The sequence below is a fragment of the Pithys albifrons genome, chromosome 4 (genome assembly GCF_047495875.1).
Source record: "Pithys albifrons albifrons isolate INPA30051 chromosome 4, PitAlb_v1, whole genome shotgun sequence".
NCBI classification, from domain to species: domain Eukaryota; kingdom Metazoa; phylum Chordata; class Aves; order Passeriformes; family Thamnophilidae; genus Pithys; species Pithys albifrons.
This window is the reverse complement of record NC_092461.1, coordinates 20952289-20974510: the sequence shown is the minus strand read 5'-3', so window position 1 is coordinate 20974510 and position 22222 is coordinate 20952289. Positions and strand designations below refer to the sequence as shown.

At 34.5% G+C, this 22222-nt stretch overlaps 1 protein-coding gene across 1 annotated transcript in view; it reads left to right on the top strand.

The window, feature by feature from the left end:
* VSTM2A (V-set and transmembrane domain containing 2A) overlaps positions 1-4438 on the top strand; it is a 39400-nt gene extending 34962 nt beyond the window's left edge. The window contains exon 5 of the mRNA XM_071553611.1: positions 4262-4438. Within this exon, the coding sequence (XP_071409712.1) occupies positions 4262-4332 (71 nt within the window). The 3' untranslated portion in view covers positions 4333-4438. The remainder of the gene's footprint in view (positions 1-4261) is intronic.
* Positions 4439-22222: the final 17784 nt, after the last annotated feature.

Genomic DNA, 22222 nt, shown 5'->3' with positions numbered 1-22222 from the left:
AGGATCTACCATAGAAGCGTATTTTTGCCTTTTCCTCCCCGCCCCCTTAATTTTCTGTTTTCTTCTCAGGCATCTATTGTAAAGGAATGTATAAATATGATGTGCTCAATTATTAATCATGTATCATTCAAGCCTGGCAAACAGCTTCAGAAATAAAAATGCAGAGAAGACTTAAATTTATATCCCACTTCAGGAGTTTTACCTAAAAATAGCTGCTTCCTGTATCAGCCACATCCTGTTGACTTTTTTTCACAGAAGTTCCAAGCTGTAATTCTAAGTATTCACATGCTGTAAGACATATTCATTTAAAAAAACCAAACCAAACCAAACCAAAAAAAAACCCCACCTTGAATAAGTGAAGGTAGCTCAACCTTCGCTCAGGTGGTTTTCTTTGCTGCTCTGGTACAAAGAACATACTGTCTGTTGAAAAGGCATGTAAAATTGTGATTTGTTTGCAAAGCTTTAATTCATAGTCTACTTTTTCGTGTCAGCTTTAAGACGCCTGATTAGAATTTACTAGGACACTCTTTCTCCATTGGAAAATATCAGATTGTTTAAAATATCACCAACACAGAAGCTCCTAAAACTAAGAACAAACAAGCTCCATTTGCTTTTGAAAATAAGGATCAATTCTGAGAGAGAGAAAAAAGGACAAGTTGGAGAACTGGACTTGCTGCTGGTAATAATAAGGGTAAAGTAGATCAAAACCATTTTAGGGCATACTTTTCTCCTAATCTTTCTTCTATAAAGACCATCTTCTTATGTGTTAGGAAATGTTGCTTCCCTTGCTCTTAGAATGAGTCTAAATGACAAGACTTGCTTTGGTAGTTAAGAGGCTGCAGTGGTGGCCTCTGTGAAAAGCAATTGAGGACTACCCTGCACCAGACACAATCAGTTCCACTGGTTCTGCAAGAGATCAACTGTGTGTTTGGTTCCTCTGAGAAAACGTATTTAAGACAGGTCAGACAATGCTGGGAAGGAAAAGGAGGAGACAACAAAAGATAAGGAACAGCAAAATCATAGGAGGAGGAGGGTTTTCATGAAAGAACAGGCACTTACCTGAAGGGATTGCAGCCTGTGGAGACCTCACACTGGAGCAGAAAAAAAAAAAAAAAAGAAAGTGAAAAGCAAGGAATGCAGAAGGAAAACACTATGCACTGACCATAACTCTCACACATACACATACCCCAACCTTCTGTGGTGCATTGCCTCATATAGAGACTGAATGTAAACCTGTAACAATAACAAAGGAGGAAAGAGAGGAATTTGGAGTGAAGCTGAGTATGGGAAAAAGAGGAGGGAAAGGTGTTTTCCTTAAGTGTGCAAGTGATTTATTGTTCTTTTCCTCCCAGTACCCAAATCAGTAACTGCATGTTTATTTTCATTGACAATAAATTTATTCACCACAAATCAAGTCTGTTTTGTCCACAGTGGTAAATGATAGGTGATCTTCATGTCTCCATATTGATCCAAAATGGTTCACATTCCTGTTCTTCTTCTTCCTCTATCTGACAGGAGGGGGAGTGACAGTGGCTGAATGTGAGTTTGGTGACCAGCTGGGAACAACCTATCACTCTGGAAAGGAAGAGTGAAAAAAAAAAAAAAAGAAAAGAATTAACCATCTTCTCACTTATTCTTAGGTGCTGAATGTGTGTGTTGACATGTGTCTGACTTTAATTTCAATGAGTCCTTTATGGTTGTGTCTAAGGTTCTTGAGTGCATTGTTGGATCTCAGAAGCAAGTGACTCAGTCATGTATGAGACACTTCATAAACAGTGTCTTCTTTCTGGGTTCATTCCAGGAAAATGTAGGCATTGTTCAAGCAGTCCAGGAATTTACTTTAAAGTATAATCTCAGATTAAGCTAGTCCCCAACTAGTAACAAAACAGGCAACCTCCACCTTTGTCAATGTCAGAGCTGTGGACCACTTGGCTCTAGACCACACAAGTGGAAGGTGTCTCAGGTTCTGGATTCTTGTTGCTTTACATTAACTGACAACAACTTTCAAAAAGGAAAAAAATTAAAAAACCAGGCATTCCATTTCATCCGGCTACAACGTTTCTCTAGCATTTCTCAAGATAGTTTCTAGTGTTAAAATATAGAAGGTTAAATGGCAGAAGGAGGCTGGTTAACAAATTGGTCATCTATGAAACTCAGCCTTCATAAGTAAAAGTCACAGAAGCAAACTAACAATGTTGGCACAGAAGATGTTGCCATGTACTGACTTGACTACATCAAACAAGTTATTGTTTCCCTGATCGCTGCCTGTCACTGATTACTGATAAGCATGATGGTTCTTTTCAGTTTTCTTCTCTGTATTGCTTTCCTTCAGGGTGATTTGTTGCTAGATTCTCTGAATGTTTATTCATGCATTTATTGTTCAGTTCTTTATGTTTTTATAGGCAGGAAAAAAAATAAAAAGGGAGGCAAAAGGCTTGATATGTCTCTTGACTAGAAATATTTGACCCTGGGTGGAAATGAGTAGGGTTGTTTGTATGGGTAGATGGGGTGAGAAAACAGACAGTGTCAGGGCAGAAATTAAGACTACTTTTTTTTAGAACACTGCCTTTTAAAAACGAGAGTAACAATACTAAACCTTCCTAGAAGCCTCTCAAGAACTAAGATTTCAGAGCTCCAAAGCCAGCCAGAGGCTGGACTATTTTGTCAATGAGGGAATCTTATCAATATAGAAAAATCCTTTCATATGAGAAGAGGAAAGATATGAGAAAGAAGTCTTTCAAATAATGCAGTGACCAAATTAAATACTTAATCCCAAAAGTATTGCTAGTCCCAAGAAGGCATTAAGAAGAAATAGGGAACTGGATACATTTAGAATTTGGTCTTGATACATAAATTCTGATATCTTTGAATGACTATATACTCGGGGCACAGTTTTCCTTGGTTAGGTAAGGAACTCCAGTAATGATAAGACAGAGGTTTTTAGCTGGTAGGAGGTTTATGAGGTTCAAATTCTTCTCTTAGAATCTGTTCTGAAGCTGATTTTATAGTGACAAATGGCAGGCACTGTAAAATGCCTCCCATACTATTGTAAAACAGGGGGTTGAACTTTTCAGTCATTCTGAGCAGTGATAATGATGGTCTTAAATATCTTGGGGAAAATAACTAAAACAGCCTCAAACTGATAAGGGTGAAAAAGTACAAAAATAAAGAGTCCAGCCTGTATAAAATAAAATAAAATAATAAAATAAAATTAAATAAAATTAAAATAAAATAAAATAAAAATTAAATAGGAAGGATAGATAGATAGATAGATAGATAGATAGATAGATAGATAGATAGATAGATAGATAGATAAACAGACAGATAAAAAAGACTGGTAGTTCAGTAGTGAAGGGTGAAAAAGCAGAGGATATGGAATGGAAAACTGTGATAACAACAAACCTATTACAAATGGTTTGGAAGAGATGAAAAATTAAATACAAAATACTCCAGTTCATCTCATGAGAAAGTTGATTAGCTCAGCGATCAATTGCCTCTGTACTTAACCCAGTTCCATGGCACTAGTTAAGCTATATAACACCAAAGGAAAGGAGAGATTAAAAGAAACAACTCTTCATCACTTTCTCAATTCTGCATGGTAAAAGGACAGAAATTATCACATAAAGCTTTACATATAACCTATGAAATCAACATATTTATCTGGCTAAATCTCTATGAACATGTCACATGTCTCTCCAGTTATTTTGGTACATGCTAAATTTATAATCACGCCAATTAATTGTACTTTAAGTTTTTCCACACATTATAAAACTTTAACTCTTTCTAAATATGCTTTTATTTTAATAGAAAATGTCTCTTATTTATGATCTCTGTATATGACATATGAAGCTACTTGCCACTTTTCCTTGTGGAACAAAAATAAAACTGAGAGGGGAAATTATAGAGGAAAATAAAATTGGAAGTGGTATAAAGTAAGACAGACAGAAATTGTTCACTTTGTTTTCCAATGCAGGAAACAAGAGGAGTCAAATTGAGCCAGTAGGAATGAACACATTTCAAAACAGATTAGAGCAGGTGCATAAGACCTTTCCAAAACTAATGTGGATGCAAGAAGTTCATGTAGATTGGTTGACTGGGAGACTGAAAAGGTTTATGGAAGAGAAATTTGTGGTGAGTTGCAAATTACTAGAACTCAGAATAGACTCATGAGATTTCTAAAGTGAAAATAGCTGGAGCATGAAATTAGCATTAGACAGAAGTATCGTATTATAACCTTGTCCTGCTCTTCTTTTTTTTCAAGCCATTCACTTGTGGATGCCGCTGGATACAGCACAAAACTTGGCCTTTGGCTTGAGACACTACAGCTGTTAAAACTGTATTAAGTTCACGAACTGCTATCAGTCACTTGTGTCTCCCAAGTGAAACTCTAACTGTGTCTTCAAAGCTATTCTACCTTATGATTGTCATGTAGTCTAAATAAATATTCCATGAATTCTCAGAATTTTTTTAATAACATGTAACCTTTACTTGTGTTCCTACTGATTTCATAAGGGAAGTTTGTTTATTTATTTATCTTTCTATCCCAGTTTATGGGTATTATCTGAAGCCTCTGTTGTAACCATATTTCCTTCCTGTGTCTCTTCTTTCAAAGCTTTCCACTGCTGTTATTCCTACTACTCTCAGCTTCTAAAAGTCTCTGATTTATATGCATCGGGGTTTACAATTGTGTTGAAATAACACTTTGTTCTGCTTTTTTTCTCCTACTTGTGGACTGAAAATAGCAGCACTTTTCCAGCCAGGTATCAGCTTTCATTTCTGAGCAGTTTTTCTTCAATTTAAATCCTGTTTTAATCTTGTCCCTTGCATTATTTTGAATAATTTTTAGATAAGTAACTGAGAGAAGAAACTTGTCAGTCACTACAAAGATAGCACAAAGTGGAGAAATAGTTTGAAGACTTGATGACCCCTGAGAAATTCTGAGGGCAAAATTTTAAACATGAAATAAAGTTTTATCTCAATTTAAAATAAAAGGGTTTTTTCTCCATAGTTTTATTACCCAGCAGTGACCAGTCTGCTGTACATGGCTTGTTCCTTGGTCCACACTTGCTGGTCATATGCACCAAGCCAGCTATTTTGCCAGTCCTTTCTCATAAGCAGTCCTAAGGTACTTTATAAGCTATACATCAGAATCATTTTATTCTTCACTGAATTTTATTCACAACTCAGTTAAACATAACTGTCTGGTAACATTCTGCAACATCTTTACAGTGGTTTAAAACAGAAGAGATCAACACTGAAGGTAAAAATGCAAGAGTAAGTTTTCAAATATGCAAAAACTAAGTAGCCAAATTTGTGTAATGATGAGTACACTATATTTACTTTTAAAGAGAACACTAAGGAAAAAATATTAACCTATAAAAAGGAGAAGCCTTAATTTAATTTGACCTTTTACTTTTATGACTTAACATTTATTAAATTATTTGCTTTTTAAGAGCAAATGTTTACCAGTTATTTTTAAGATATCATACTTATTTCCTCCTTTAAGGTTAGAAAATTATTATGGCATTAAGATACTGCCTTATCATAACTTTGAAAATACTGACTTGTTCTGGTAACAATGGTACAGCACCAGTTCCACAACAAACTCAGCTTTCAACATTAAAAATTGGAGTGGCAGCAATGACTTGTTTCCATCAGTGTCTTGCTTATTATAAGATCAGAATGAGGGGATATTTCTTTAATATTAAATTAATACCCATAACCTTGGGTCATACAGTGCTGTATCAAGCTACATAAGCTTCACTGACAGCACTCAACTGTATATATTATGAAAACTCTGAGTTTCTTATTAATTTCTAAGTGGAGAAGAATCCAAATCAGTTATAATATAAAAAATCAATTTTGACTGTGTAAAAAACAGCTATAAGAATTTGTTCTTCCATCTAAAAAAACAGAGAAGATTTTACATAAAATAAACCTAAAATATTGGCATATTTGTTAAAATTATTCAGTGTGTCATACTCTAAGAGAATAAAATCTTGCTTCAAAACCCATCCTCTAGAAAATTACAAACAACACAATTTATTTCTACTTTCTATACTGTGCAATACTATGGCTTAATAACATGTATCCACTGACTTCTCTCTAAAGGTATATTTTCTTTATCTAGCTACACATACAGCAAGACTTGAAATAGTTCAATGAACAGAATGTGCACTATATGATGAAGGCTTCTCCAAGTAATTATTTACCTGCACAGCTTGGTTAGCCCAAAGCATCTTTTTTAGAGTGTTCTTTTTGCTCAGTACTGACGCATTGAATGTGACCAGTGAGTCTCTTCCATTAGAGGCTTTAAGAAACAGATTAGACAAAAAGTTAGAAAGTTTGTTGTAGAATTCATGCTTTATGAGAGCAGTGAAATGAATTTGGTGACTCTTCAGGTCCCTTCATCCTATATGTTAGGCTTCTACAAAATTTAAAAAGAAAGTCAAATGCGAGAGGTTACTTTGAAAGTTTTGAACATGAACCAATGCTTTGTCATATCAATGATAGCTTTTTTAATTAATTCCAAACCATATAGGATTAAGCAACACAACATTGATGATTCTAATCCATATTTTTACAGTCTGATCTATCTTTTATCATTAGAGCATAAGTTGCCAAAGATGATTATAATAGGTATTGCAAATACATTTGAGAATTTATTTGGACACATACATACATTATGAATATCAGACAGCAATGTGTAATCTAAGTTGTCAAATGTGTTTTGAACACTATGTTTATAACCCAGAGAGCTGCTCAGTGATTTGTAGAAGGGCAGACATCTGGATCATTATAGTATCTGTATGAACAAAAAATAGAGAGTTGATTTCACAGCCATTTTTGACCTCTCTGAATAATTTCAATCTAACTATGCAAAAACTCTTCCCCCAGCAGACAACAGCATTGTACCATGTCAATTATTGTAGGCAGTCAATGTATGGCTGTTGAATAAGTGATTCAGTCCTTACAGAATTGGTATTTAGATATGGCATCTGTTTTTCTTGGCTTCTTTCTCTGCTGACTCTGCCAGCTTCTTAATCTGAGTCCCTTGCTTTCTCTTACATGCATAGATATTTTTCCATTGCCTCTCAATTTTTGCAGCAAGCAACATGTTGACCTGTCTTCTTTTCAGCTTTTAGCATATTGTTTGATTTTGGTTCTTCCCTCCATTGCTTCATACACAAAGGACTGTGAGACAAAATGAAGAAAGATCTGAATTCACCATAAAACGTAGAATACTTGGGATAACAATAGGAGTTTTTCCTCCCATTTTTCCTCAAACTTGTTGTAAAAAAAAGAAGTGTTAGAGCAGCATAAAACAACTACTGTTTCAAAACTAGGAAGGCTGCAGAGGCATCAAAATTCTTGCTAATGATAGGTTTCTAACAGGGTTTTCAAAGCCATTTTAACCCTTCTTTCTCTTTAATTTAGAAGTAAAGGCTATTTCATCTATGTGTATCCTGAGAACCTAAACAGTTATCAAACAGACCCATTGGCTGCCTAAACATTTACAGATAATATCAAATCTAGCCAGAGTACAGAACAATGTAAAGTAACACAGACCAATAGTGTAATACTGCTTAAAACTGCCCAGAATCCTCTGTAATCCACTCATCTTCAGGCACAGTAGGTGAAAATGCAAACACATTGATAGTGGACAAGGTCAGAGACAAAATGCAGGTTTAAAAGTCCCTCAACTATCACTATGAAGGGCAGTTCTAAAGTTAATCCAGAAATTTAAATAGGTAGCCTGACTAAAAGAATCCCATTCCAAAAACCCAGTTAAGATCATTAAATGAAATAGATTCCAACTACCACATAGAACAACTCTAATTATAGAGAGTTGTATTCACTGTTCACTTTAGTCTTACCAAGCATAATATTTGCATGCAATGTAAACAGAAGACAGTGCAAAATTAAGTCATTGGAAATGAAAAACAGAAGAACAATTGGTAATGATGACCAATATGACCAACATTTCCTACACAGATGTACATGCAGGTGGCTCACAGACATGAGTAAATGAGCTCAAGACATGGTTTTGGGAGAGCTTTCAAAGATGGTTGAAGGACTGCTTCCCATAATAATCAGAAGAGTATAGAAAAGAATTTCTAGAGGCATCTGTTTCACAAGGATCTTGCGTAATGATTATTCCAATTCAATGGAGTTCCTCATTTCAGTCTATGCCTTCCTCCTGGACTTTTGTCCACAGGAAAAAAAAAACAACAAAACCCCAAACCAGCCAAACAAGAAACTCTAAATCATCAGGGTATAAAGAGAATATTTTCTTATTTTTCCTGTAATATTGATAAAACTCCAACTAATCAATCACTTACACTTATGACTTTCAAAACTCCCTTCCAATTTATAGCATATTATTGAATCCTGAAGTACAAGGGCCTGTTCAGCCAATATCTTCTACTAGGTTGCTCAAATAAACACCACTATTTTAGCATGTGCAAATAAATTCCTTTATTTTCATTGTTTCAACACTTTTATTTTCTTTCTCTTAGTTAAAGAAGGTGATCTCTGTTAGTTTACAAACTCGATGACATTTGAAATGCTACACCATTCACTTTAGCAGGATTGACTTTGGGGATTTCATCAAGATCCAATAACTGAACCCTTGAATTCTGTGTGAGCTCTGCTACTCAACACATGAAGAAAGAGAGGCTCTACAGATGTCTACTTCACTCAACCACATGTTATAAAGGTATGATTTCCCTCTCCCTTCCTTCCCTAGAAGAGGGAATTTCACTTTTGGCCCAGGAACAAAGCCTCTCTATGTGTGACCAGTAACCCTTGGTCCTGACCTCTGAAAACATCCTGCCAAGGATCTGCAAAAGAACCTGCCTGTCCCCAAAGAATGTATGTCGATTACACCTCATCTTTGAACACTGTTGGCCATTAATTCCAACATTTCATAAAACAATTTATAATCATTAGGGCATACTTTCAGACAAAAGTGGAACAAGAGAAGAGATTGGTAAGAGAGGGGAATAAAATAGGCTCATAGGTCATTTGGCTCGACAGACTTAAGAATTTTCTTCTGTCTGCCAAGACAGCAGTTAAGTACAATAAAGTTAATTCCTGACAATATATCTCAAAAAATTTTGATGGCTTTTATATTCCCTTTAATAAGAAAATTTTCTTAAGAGTCCTACCATTATTTCTTACACTCCAAATGAGTTATTTACTGACCTGTACTGACCATCAGCATCCTAGTAAGATTTCAAACTTTATTAGAATGTTTATTTTATTATCCAGCACTATCTTTTCCTATTTTTCTACTGGATATCACCCTACAGAAAATGAAACAGGTAAAAACAATATGCAAAGAATTCTTTTTGAGAAGTCAAATCATATTCAGATGACCCAAGGGTAAAAACGTTTACTTCATTGGACAATTGTTATTCTCTTCAAATCTTTCTTATCTGTCTTATGTAAACTCCTGCCACTCTTGCAATTCCATCAATTTTGTACTGAAATTAAATTAGCCTTTCCTAGACAGTATACTGATGAGAAAGACAGAAGGATCATCATTCTCTTGCTGTTTCCGTGTTGTGATTTCTTCGTGACAAACTATAACTCCATCACCAGTACTATTCATTAATTAACAAGATTAAATAATAAGAAGACCAGTCTGTTTCACCTTGGTTAACATTACTTCATAGACTAATATGGTCCTTCTGATGTTTATGAAGGTTCCATAGGGAAATTATAGTTCCATTTAAAAAACTCAAATTTCCACAATTATGCAAAGTTTGCTCTGCCAAGTCTCCATATTAAAGTAAAATGAGTTGAGCAGTTCTCATTCAAATAAAAGTAATTTTCTTATAACTGATTGGTAGCTTCTACATGTGACAGCAATGGGTGAAATTATTTTTAACTGTAAAAATATCCTACATCTTACTCTATAATATGTTTGTAATACTTTACATTATTTTTTTTTCCGGTGGTTTACCCAAGAATAGGTTATCAAACTGACATAGTCTTTGAGTTCCAAGCCTAGTCCTCAGCTAAAAGCAGGAGCAACTCTGAATTAACAATGGCAAATTACAACTGCAGGCTCTCAATCTCTCCTAATCATTTAGCGTTTAGACTTAGGCTCTCACCTTAAAGGCCCAGTTTGATTTCAAGCTTTGATTTGCTTCTATCATCTCTGTCTTTTCATGCACTTGTAAGATTGTGACACCTAGGTGTTCCATTGAAAATTTCATTGTAAGCAGAACATCTTCTAATTTGTGTTTTTTAATTTGGATTTAACAGACTCTCAAGATTTTGATAATATTGACTGTATCTACTGTCATTATCTCAGGCAGTGTATGAGCCTACCTATGACTGCACATTATGAAGCAGTGACCATGGCTGTTAAATGAGAACAATTACTATCAAGAAAGAACGATTTTCATTTTTCCTTGCTCTTGAAGTCCAAGAAGTCCTACAGCAGCAATTAGCTAGTGTGCTGCTGCCTTTTCATAAATAGCTAGCATTGCAGGATTTTTACTCAGAGAACAGGCTCTTAAGACAAAGTCCACTGTGTTTTCAGAAAAGGTTTCTGCCTTTCTCTTGAAACTGTGAAGAGCTCTTCTGCACTGTTTTATGAAAAAGAAAAGACCAGGAATCACAGGTAAAATAGAATAATTTTGAAGCAACTGCCTACAGATATTATAGTAGTAGAACATTACTACTCCTTGTACTGCCTCCTGCTTTCTATGGATATTGAATGCAAGTAGATTATGAAAGTCAGTGTGCTATTTCCTGAACCAAAGAATAAATGGAAAAGGCAGGAGATTAGCTTAGCTGTTAGCTGAACTCTAAATTGATTATTTTTGCTACTAATAAACAGTATGGAATCTATAGATATATTTAACTTAAAAAGTATGTGTTCTATTGCAATAGAAGAAGGAAAATATTCAGCTAATTGCTGTACTTTGCTATGGTGAGCATCTTCCACAGAAATGCTTAACCAGATCATACGTCAAAAAGACAGGCATCTTCCATAAGTTATGGAACCTATCAGAATCATGTTGGAGGAAGACTTGGCTGAATCAACTAAGCTATCTGTTGAAGACCTACAACCACAACAAATCTAGAATACACAGTTAAAGCAATTCAGCCTAGTTGCAAGTATTGGCTATCTCACATGAGTCTATGTGGAAGATTTTCCCTTATGGATAGTGGGTGCTTAAAAAAAAAATTAAACTTCTTGAAAGAGATAATTTGATTATTTGATACTGTCATGGAACTGGCATATGGAAATCCAGTTCTAGAAAATATTCAAACTTTGCAACTGGAAAAAGACATCAATTCACATCTAGTCTATAAAAATTCAGAACTATTTTATAATTTTAATAAACTTGTTCTACCCATTCCAACAGACAATGAAAAGTATGAAAGGCAGAAAACTGAAGTTTTCTTGGTTGACTGATATATGGGAAATTTTAGTATTAGAAGCCAACAGAAGATAACACAGAAGCTACTTATTAATAAAGGTAGATTGGTATTTCTGTGACAAGTTAGTCTAATTTTAATTTAGAAAGCTTTCTTAATTTTTTTTAATTGAGATATTTATTTCTAAGAAAAAAAAGGATCGTCTAATCTTGATAACAAAGTATCTAGTGACCACCATGTCTGCTAAATTTCCCTAGTGTTTAGTGAAGCTATGACCCACACTCTAAAACCTCAAGAATCTTATTTTCAGGATACACATATCAAATTTTGTTGTTCTAGGCATTCTGCCTTCTTGCACATCATCTCAATATTGAGGGAGATCTAAGGCATTAAGAATTTATATATATGTAAAATAAAACATCTCCCAATTATAAAAGAAAATTTATCCATTCAAAATAGAAAACAAAAAGGTACTATCTCATTGTTTTGATGAGATACCAGTTAAAATGTGAAGAGATTTATGTGAAACTTCACTTAAAAGCCTATTCCATAAATGTATTTAAAAACTTGAAACATGTGAATCACTGGCACATTCCAGATGAAAAAAAAAAAAAACACAAGGTACAGATAGCTGACTGTCTTGTATATACTTCAGCTGTGCAGAGCTTTACAAGATGCTGTCTGGTCTTTTGAGGATGGCTCCAACTCTATATCATAACTCTATACTTTTACTGTTGACATCACATGCAAATCCATGGCAGTCACTCTTGAGGAGTGATTATAGGACCCTAAGGAGGAGCAGATTATTATACATTAAAGAAAAAGAGTACTTGAGTGGATATACACTAGTTTATCCCAGTATGTGAGCAGTGAATGTTAAGCCAGTACTCTGTGCCAAACCACTATCACTCAGGAATAGTAGCTGACTATATTATGTCCAGTGCAGTCACAGTGAGTATTCAAGGTGTATCCAGCTTTATGCAAAACAAAGGATATAGAACAGTTCACTAGATTGCTTTTACTCTTCCCCAAGTTCTTCATGATCTCAAGCATTTAAAGACCTTTAAACAGTACAACCAAAGAAGGTGAGACATAGAAGAACAAAGTGTTTTCATAACTTTTTTTCTAAATGCTTTGCATGTAATTTGTAAAAAATTAAAACTACTCTTCTGCTAATCAGTTGCACCCATATACAATATTTCCTCTTTTTTTTCCTGCAAATTATTTGACTATGAATAACAGCTCTGACACATTCTGTTCAATGTGGCAACATTCTTGATTTTAGAGACAAAAAGCTCTAGCAGTCTCCTGATGATCTACTCATAGGAGGTTCACTGTACTTTTACATTTTTACGGTGATGCACAATTAGCCCTTTGAATTGCAATATGAATTCTCAATGACAGGCTCTCCCCCTCAATATTTACATTCCCCAAAATCTGATTCTTATTCTGGTAATTCTCTTCTTTTTGAAGAATTTGTAATATTTTATAGAAGACATCCCTACCCTGAATGGTCTTTCAGAGGTTTTGCAGGCAGCACCATCATACCCACAATCCACTAAATGCATTTATGTTCATTGTCAGCATTCTGTTAGCAGTAAGTAGCTTAGTGAGTATCTACTCCTTAGGTCCTGTGTTTCCCTTGTGTTCATCAACATATCTAACTGGTCCACTTAATTCTGTAGAACAGAAGGAAAAATTTCTTTTGTGGTTGACAATTTTGCCCTCTTTTTCTAGGGAGAAAATTCCATGTTGATGTTCCATTAGCAGTTGTAATATGAAATGGAAATGTTTCAAAAAACTATTAATATTTTTTAGTTTTTTCTTTCCTCTCTTACAGGCTTCCCTTTAAGAATAACAACAAAATTTGGCAGTAACAGCTACCTGAGGTATGAACCTCAGACTCTAACACAGTGAAAAGGCTGTGAAACATTTAGCTGTGCCACTTTTGAGATGGTGATTAGTAACTGCTTCTGCACAGATATTGCGTAAATCACAGTGCAACTGCAGTGACTCCAGACCCCTCTTTCTGGTTTGCTTTCCCATTCACAAATTCTGTAAGAACCAATAGTCATTACATATGTGCAAGTTGGGAAAAGCCCACAAGCTTATGCTAGTTCTGCAATTCCAGAAGCTGGTGTTTAAAGTGTTGTAAGTAGAACTGCTTTACTTACTATGTCAACCCAAATTCTAATTAACTTGCTGCATTTATCTTGAGTTCAACATACTTACACAAAGTAGACAGATCTAAAATGTTCTCTAAAACTCCTCTGACCACCTAATTGTTGTCCCACAACTACTTTATCTAACAGTTCCATGGTCAGACTAATATATATGCTATAGTAATAAAAACAAGTTTGCAGGCTTTCAAGATTACTATGTATAAAAGGTATATATTATATATTGTCTATATAAGGTATATATTATATATTTTATATATAAAGTAAAATCAGCTTTTAGGGTTGATGTGATGTCTTGAATTTTTTCACAAAATAACCCAATTTCATGCTGCACAGCACAGAAACCCCACCATGTCAACCAGCATAGTGTACAGATGACAGGATATAACTCTGTATGTGTAGGAAGGAAACGACACAGGTGAGTCCATACATAAATAGTGTAAGTGAACTCACAGACATCAAACAATAAGCAAGTATGGTCTGTAGTGTTGAAGTACTCCTATTGATATTGAGAAAGACCACAACTTTCACAACAGTTTCTTAAGTTGGGGATCAGAACAGCATGCCAAACAAATGCGGGGATTCTGTTTACAGAAAAATAAATCAAAAGTGTTTTTTGATCAGAAAGGAAGGGTTTAAGTATTATGCAATTCTTATGAAAATACCATACCACATACATACTCTGAGTAAAAATGAAAAGAAAAGTCTTCCACTTGTGTTTTCATGTACATCATTTAAAGCAACATTCATTTAGAATGAGTCAGAAGATATTGTCTTGGTCAGCAATCACAACTACCACAGAATGCGAAGGAATAGAAGATCTTTGGGCAAGTTTCCCAACGTGCAGCATATGCTACAGTCATGAAAGCTTAAGCCTTATGACCTGCTATGAATGCAAGCTCTTCCCAGCTAGAGTTAAATAATTTGTTGTTGCATTTACAAGAAATATTAAAACCACCAATACAGTATGGAATTAAGTGTTCACCTGCTTTCTAAGAAATATTTGAGTATTTACTGATGGAGCAGACATTAGCAGAGAACCAGTCTGCAATCTGATTTTATTGGGAAATTCTAGGAGCATTTAAGCTTGAGAATTAAATTACAATTTAAAGCTTAGGAAATACACTTTATTGAAAGTGCTAGTCAGCCTTTTCTATAAAAATTTTACTTCACTCATAAATCAATGGAAATTTTGTCATTGTATCTAAAAGAGGTAAAATCACACCCTACTTTAACATCCTCTTAGTTGTTAGACCATAGGGAATTAAATACTGCTTTTCTCCTCATCCATAAAATATTCAGTAATCTATAAAACACTTTTTTCCTATATACTGTAGCCTTTTGACATGGATACTTGTGTTTCAGAAGCAACAATTCCACCAGCTTGGATTGAACTACATGCTTCTTTCACATGCTTCTAGTTTGTTTCTGACAGTACTGTCTTAAAAAAAAAATATTTCTAGTGGTCCTGACTGAAAAACCATTGTATGACAATGACTCAGTGTTCTATATGATTTTTGGATGACCAAAAAAGAGGATTTTCAGCCACAGACAAGATCTGCACAGCATGCACAGCAAAAACCCAGCTGGGGACAATCCAATGCTGCACGAAAGCAGGGGTCCCAGCATCTGGAGGCATACAAGATTGATTCGCTACCTGTATTCCTCTTTTTACTCTGTCTTAATAAAACAGCTGTTTTATTGAGTCATTTGTTGCCAGTCTTTTCTAACTGAGATCCAAAAAGAACCCTGCACCATCTTTATCTTTCACACACCCTTCTCCTTGAGCTAGACTCTTGGCTTATCTGACTTATATTTTGCTTTCCTTCAAACAAAAATGGATTCACAGAATGCTATGAGGCTGATTAGCCTTTTCCCCTAAGAAAAAAGACAAAATTGCTATAGTTGCAGAGCTTTAGATCAGAGGTAATTTACTCTGAGAGACAACAATTTGAAAGCTCTTTTAAGATTTGGGAAAAGTAAAGTAAATTACTACACTATCTCTGAGGAGCTAGTACATATGGTAACCTAACCTGATCACTGGGAGTCTTCAAAGACAATCTGGTTGAGAAGACACTCAGTTCAGCCAAAGAAAATCTTGACAACCTAGAAGATTACATTCTTCCAACGGTCAATGGACAGATGAAAACCAGACAAGATGATATTATGAAATTCAGCTTTCAAAAATAAACTATTAACTGGGTGTTTTGCTCCTGAAAGACTCACTTTGAGCAGAAAGAAAACAACTTAAGTATTCAGCTTCTAATCTCACCTGAATTTTCCCAGTGTAAAATCCAGAAATGACTGCATTTGAGCAGTGGAAATACCATTGTAAAATGTACACCTGACAAAGTTCAGGAAGGCTGGAAAATGAAGACTGCTGTACAAAATCTGACAGTAGACTCCTTCAGATTAACCTATAACTCCATTAAGAAGACTCCTTTGTTAAGAAAAATATTTTGATCACATTACTATTTTAAGAACTTTGCAAACCATCATGCTGATAGATGGTTTCATTTGCCTGAAAAAGCATTATTTTAGTATTGAGAGAGGGAAAAGGGAACAGCAAAAGTTGGCTGTGAGCCACTTGGCACAGTGGTTCAGCCTATGCTGCTTTGCATCATAGCTTTGGAAGGACAGAAAGTTCTTATAAAAGTAAGTGGTCAGAATCAATCTCATATGAGGCAGCAAAGGCATAACTACCATTTTCATCTGAAACTTTCTTCATTAAAGAACTGATTCTCCTCATTAAGCAGTAGTCCTTGCTAATAAATGTAACTGGTTATGTTTGAGTACTCATGGAGTAATACTGAAGTGGCAGATTTATTTACTGGGAATGTCCTGAGCAAGTAAGTACTGAATTAACTATACTTTGCAGACTGGATTCTTGCATATGGAAGAATTCAGAATTAAGCTACAACCGAACTACACAGTTCCACTCAGTGCAAAAGATGATGGGCTTTAGAGAGCAGATATTCCTCATGTGACAAGCTGCTCCGTGGCCATTCTAATGCTGGTGACACTGGGTGTTTAATGAAGCCCATGCCAGTACTGGAGTCATCTGCAGCGATGAAGGTCAGCTGTATCACTCTCAACATGCCTCCTACAAGCACTGGAGCCTAAGGGGTAAAACTAATGTCTCATCAGTGTCATAGATGTGCCTGCAGGAAAATGTTCCTCTGGTTATTTATGGTTGGATAAAGTAATTTACAGAGTCTCAGTGGAGCCAAAGGACCATAACTTGGCTTGAGAATCTATTTTCTTTTTTAATCTCCACAGGACTTTTCATATACTGTAACTACACTGCACTCATGGAACATTTGCCTCAAAGAAAAAGTGGTTTCATCCAAACCCACAATTTGAAAGAAGTTTCTGGAGGGGGTTTTCTGCTGAATATTTCCCACTAGAAATTCAGGTTCAAATGAAAAATTGGCATGTGTTCAGTGTCTATCTGTTTAGTTGTGGCAAAAGAAAGAAGGAACTATAAAGGAGATTGGGATAAGAGACAATGACTTAGTGCCTTCAACAGTAACCAGAAATATTTGATGAGCATACAATTTAATGTTACTCAAGCAAAATATTCTGATGTATACTAAGGTTTTTCTGAAACAATTTTCCATGGGAAAATAGGGGGCTCTGTATTTTCACTTTTGAGGAGATTGAGGTCAAAAGAATACGTTAATATCTCAACACTCAACATGTGACAAATTCCTTTCACTGATCAGTTCTACCAATGCCTATCAAGGATGTGTCTTGGATGAGTGAGAATAGAAATTAATCAAAAGAAAGGACTATGTGAACCCTGAGATAGACAAAGCTGAGATATTTCAGAAGATGCAACAACAGAGACACAAACAGGACTTAGAAGTTAGCATATGAATGAAGTCCAGGGTTGGAAAGGAATTGAAAAAAAAGGTGGTTAAAGCTTAAATAAATTCTTTCTGCTCATGGTCTCAAGTACTTTTTCTATCTTACGCCTCCAAATCTAATTTATTAAGGATTCTTGTTACAGCTACATGATAATCCTAGTGCATGATTTAACAATGCTTTTTTTTTAAAAACATACACTGCTTAACTTTTAGCAGACTTTCTCTCTTTCACTAATTGAACAATGAAAAGTGATCTTCCCTTAGTAGATTTAGGCCACTTCTAACTCACAGGTGCATCAACAGTGAACTATTCCAATTATCTTCATATTATTTGTCATATATAAAAAAGAAGATCACTTTTAAATTACTGCATCTGTAAAATATCTGTCTGGAAAGCATTTTACACAAATCTAATAACCCTGTGATGAAGTGAATTAGAATTTCCTTCAGCCATCACATCACAAGATCTGTACTAAAAAATAAAATATTTTCTTGATTTCTGTATCACCTCTGCATTAACCTTCTATAAAAAGTCAAAATAGGACCTGACACTTGTGCCATTTTACATAAGGAAAAGAATGCCTTCTTATTTCTCAAAATCTGTAATTTGAAATGCTGTCCAAATCCTCTGTTAGGTTGATTACCTATAAATCTTTTGTGCTTAACAGGATAATGTAAAATCATAAATAAGGCCACTTTGGTTTTCTAGTATATAGTCAATCTACTTAGCAAGAAAGTACTAAGCAGATCTGTGGATACAATACTTCACAAAACAAAACAGAACAAAACTGAAGCAAAGCAAACCAAACCAAAATAAATAAACAACAACAACAAAAAAACAAAACAAACTTTTCACAAATGAGATAGATATTACATATGTGTGCATGAAACAATATTTAGCATTTTATATGTAACACTTAAGTTTGTGAGAAACCTTTTCATTCTGTACAAAATCTCAAACAATCCTGAACCTATAGGCTATTGTGATTATTCTAAACACTACTAAAATCATCAGTAGCTTCAAAGAAAAAGAAAAAAAACCTAAACCTTTTTTACAGTTCTAAAATTTATAATTGAGTTTAAACTTATTTATTTATTAATGCATTAAAAATAAAATATGAAAGTTTTTCAGTTGTGAATATGACAAGGAAAAGTTAAAAAACCTAAATCTCCATCAACGCAAATAGTAAGAAACTTCTATATTATTAAAAAGTACCCTTAAATAATGATAATTATCAGTAAAATTTAGTAGAATTAGCAGCTACACTCTTCATTTCATATCATATTAAAAATAGCTTTGTTTTACTTAATTTCCTAGTGGGAACCATTGTGGTAAATGACAGAATTTACAGAACAATGAAAAGGTCAGAAGAAGCAAATTGTGTATCTTCAAGAATAAGAGAGGGGTTTGTAACCATTCTGTTTGTAATTTATATGATATAATATGCTCTACTACTTCAATAAAGTGTTCAGTGGCCTACTTTTAAATACAGATTTGAAAATCATATTTCAAAGTATAAAATAATAATTAATATATTCATTTAGTTTCTTTTTTTAGAAGCTTGCACAATATTAAAATGGTTCACCACATGACTTTTTGACATAAAGGCAGGATAGACTTCTCAAATGCATAAATTGCAAATGCTCTTGCTTAAAGTGTCTATAGAGAACGATGAAGAGTCAAAATACAAACTGTGCCTGTTCACCTATACTTACTTTTGTTCTACCCCAAAATACATTAACAAATGAAGCAATCCAACTGCCAATAAGCAGCTGTGAGTTGTACAAACCATCTCTGGACTTACTAAACTGGACATAAGGTATTGCATACACAATTAATATTGCTTTTAAACAAAGATGTAGGGAAGTGCCATTTTATTTTAACAGTGTGGCTTTCTGTAAGCACTCTGAAAACATACTCTAGTAGCAGAATAACCTTTAATGAAATCAATAAACATTAAGAATTTAAAAAGCTTTAAGTCTGGGGACAAAAAATTTACTACAGAGGTTCAACAACCTTAATTTGGAAGGCCAGAGTGCTTTGCTGAATAAGGAGTTCAACATATGCTTAAAGTTTAGCTGTAAAATATTTTACCAAGTATGGTCCATAATGGAGAATTAAATGAAAGTCAAGAATGCTTCTCATCTTTCAAATGTATTTTTTTGCTTAAAGTTAATTAAACTTCTTTTCTCCCATATTTTAAAGGCACAGACTTTCTTGATTTTGTTTCTTCGCCTACAATCCTTTCAGACATTAAGCAGATAACAACACCACTTTGCCTTGCAAATTGATCTAAGAAAAATTGCAAGTGTTCAGGAGATCAGCTGTAACCAAAACAAGAGTCAAATATTAGTTCCTGAAGATCATTACTCAGGGTTTTCTACAATATAAATGGTAATCTGGAGTACTGAATTCCTTGTAAGAAATATATTGATAAAATAGTTGCAGTGTTCACTGGAGAGTTTTGGTGAAATCTAGTGCCTAGCCCACAAAGCCCTTCATCATTATTTAAAATTAATATGGATTTTAACCCATATTCACAAATGTTTACTTGGGAAATTTTAGCATGCTTTGGACATAACTCAAAAAAGTAATTCTCTGAAGCATTTTCAACTTTAACTGAATGCTGTTTCATGACTACATGTGTAGAAAGGTGAAAAGACTAACCACTGTCACCACAGATGTGTCAGGGTCTCCATTACGCAGACCAAATTTAACCATAGTTTGTATAAGGAGGGAGGGAGGATGATTGTTTACCTTGGGTCAAAGATGCAATGCTAAGTAGTTTAAAATTATCAGGGACCTTATCTATTGCTGTCACTTGTCACTGTAAAAACCAGTTTAACTTCACAGCATCCAAAGCACCTTTTATTCCTTTTGCTGCCACAGCACACCTCAGCATGACTCTCAGTGAGCACTCTTAAGTCCCTGGTGGGCACTTAAGACTCTCAAGGTAATTGTATAATAGAATGTAGTCTGACTGGATGCAATCTACTGGCTTTCCTTGTATTTCAGAAAGAAACCAGAACAAAATGAAACAAAACACCCAAAAAACCCTCTCTCATTCTTCTACCCTCCAAAATAAGATAGAATGTTATATAATAGGGTTTTTTTTTAAGAGAGACAACAAAGGTGGGGAAGGGAAGGTGTAATAAATATTAATAATGTGAATATCTAAGGATTGCTAACAAAATTCAGAAACAAACTTAGTTGGCCACAAGCATTCAGTACAAAATTGAATTTATTGCACACAGAGTAAAGACTGTGATTTGAACTCACTCATAAAAGCAGCATTAAGGAGAAATCTAGGCCTTCAGAAAAAAGTTCTGATATTAAACACTATCTAAGGCTATACCATCCAAAGTCTCAGTTTTTAATACATGTTTGCCTTCAGCTCACCTGGCAGATCTGGCAAACAGAATTAGTTATGCAAGATATCTTTCCAACATCTCCTCAAAGTCAAACAGAGTAAATAGTTTCAATACTTCTTCAGCTTATGCTTTAAAAAAAAAAAATTGTTATTTTTATTGCCTGCAGGTGATTGCTGGTAAAGAATAGCAAGCGGAATGTGTTTTCTTAACACAGTTATAGAATTCATATATTACTCAGTACTTAATAGCATCATCATCCATCTTGTTTTCAACTTAAAAAGTCAGACATCAAGGGGAAGCTGGAGGAGAGATCATGGACCTTTTAGCTCTTTAAAGAAAACCACTTAAGAAGCCTCACTGTTTCTGCTTTGAAATAGTTAGAGGGGGGGGTTAACACTAATAAATTATTCAGTACAATGTGCACAATTGAATGCCATTTACAGCATTTTAAACAGTAATTTTCAAGCTTCCTTTAAATAAGTTGTAGTCATGGAAAAACAGGGATAGCAAGCTATTTCATCACATGAACCTCTAATGCTTTAAGATTACTCCCTTCAGAGGAAGGAAGTAGCTCCAAATAAGGCAATATACTGTTCTAACTGGTTTGATTTTAAACCTAAACATCTGTATGTTCTCATCCTGCACTCAGAAATTTTTTAAAACCAAATTTATTTCCCTCTTTCAGTGAGGCTGTTCAAGCTTTAAAATGTTTTTGTTTTAGTTTTTGTTTTTGTTTTCCTTCTTGAGGAAAACATATAAATCAGCTTTCCTTTGTTAGGGGACAGGAAAACAAAATGAACTATTTGCTGTATATATATATATAATTTAACTTTTTTTAATTGATTTACTTTTTTCACCTCAAATGCCATTTAAACAAATTCAAGGACCTATGTGGGTATGGAAGGTCTGTTACAGAGACAGCTGTACTGCAACCTAGATGAGCTTATAAGTTTAAGGTATTTTTCTCTTCCTAATCAGAAGAACTCATGTCCTGATTGTGGTACTTTAGAGTATATAGTCTAGTCTTTAAATATCTAATAATATAATTCATTTTGAGATAAACATGAAAGTATAAATAATGCACTATTTTTATCTCCCTAAAGGTACAGCTTTTCTATTTGGATCTGAAAGCAGTCTCCCCTTACAACAATTATTCTGGCTGAATCCTGTTGTTACAGAGATAGATGATCAAGAACACTAAAACTGTTCTTAATCTTATGGGTGGAATTATAAGCAAAACAGTGAGTTTTCAATATGTATTGCAGAGTATATTTTCCAGTGCTGATTATGGAGTGACTTAGAAAATTATAATACACGACTCAAGCTTCCAAATCATTACAGCTCTGCATGATTCATTGTCAAATATAAGAAACATATGCGTGTTTCTTATGTCTATGGTAC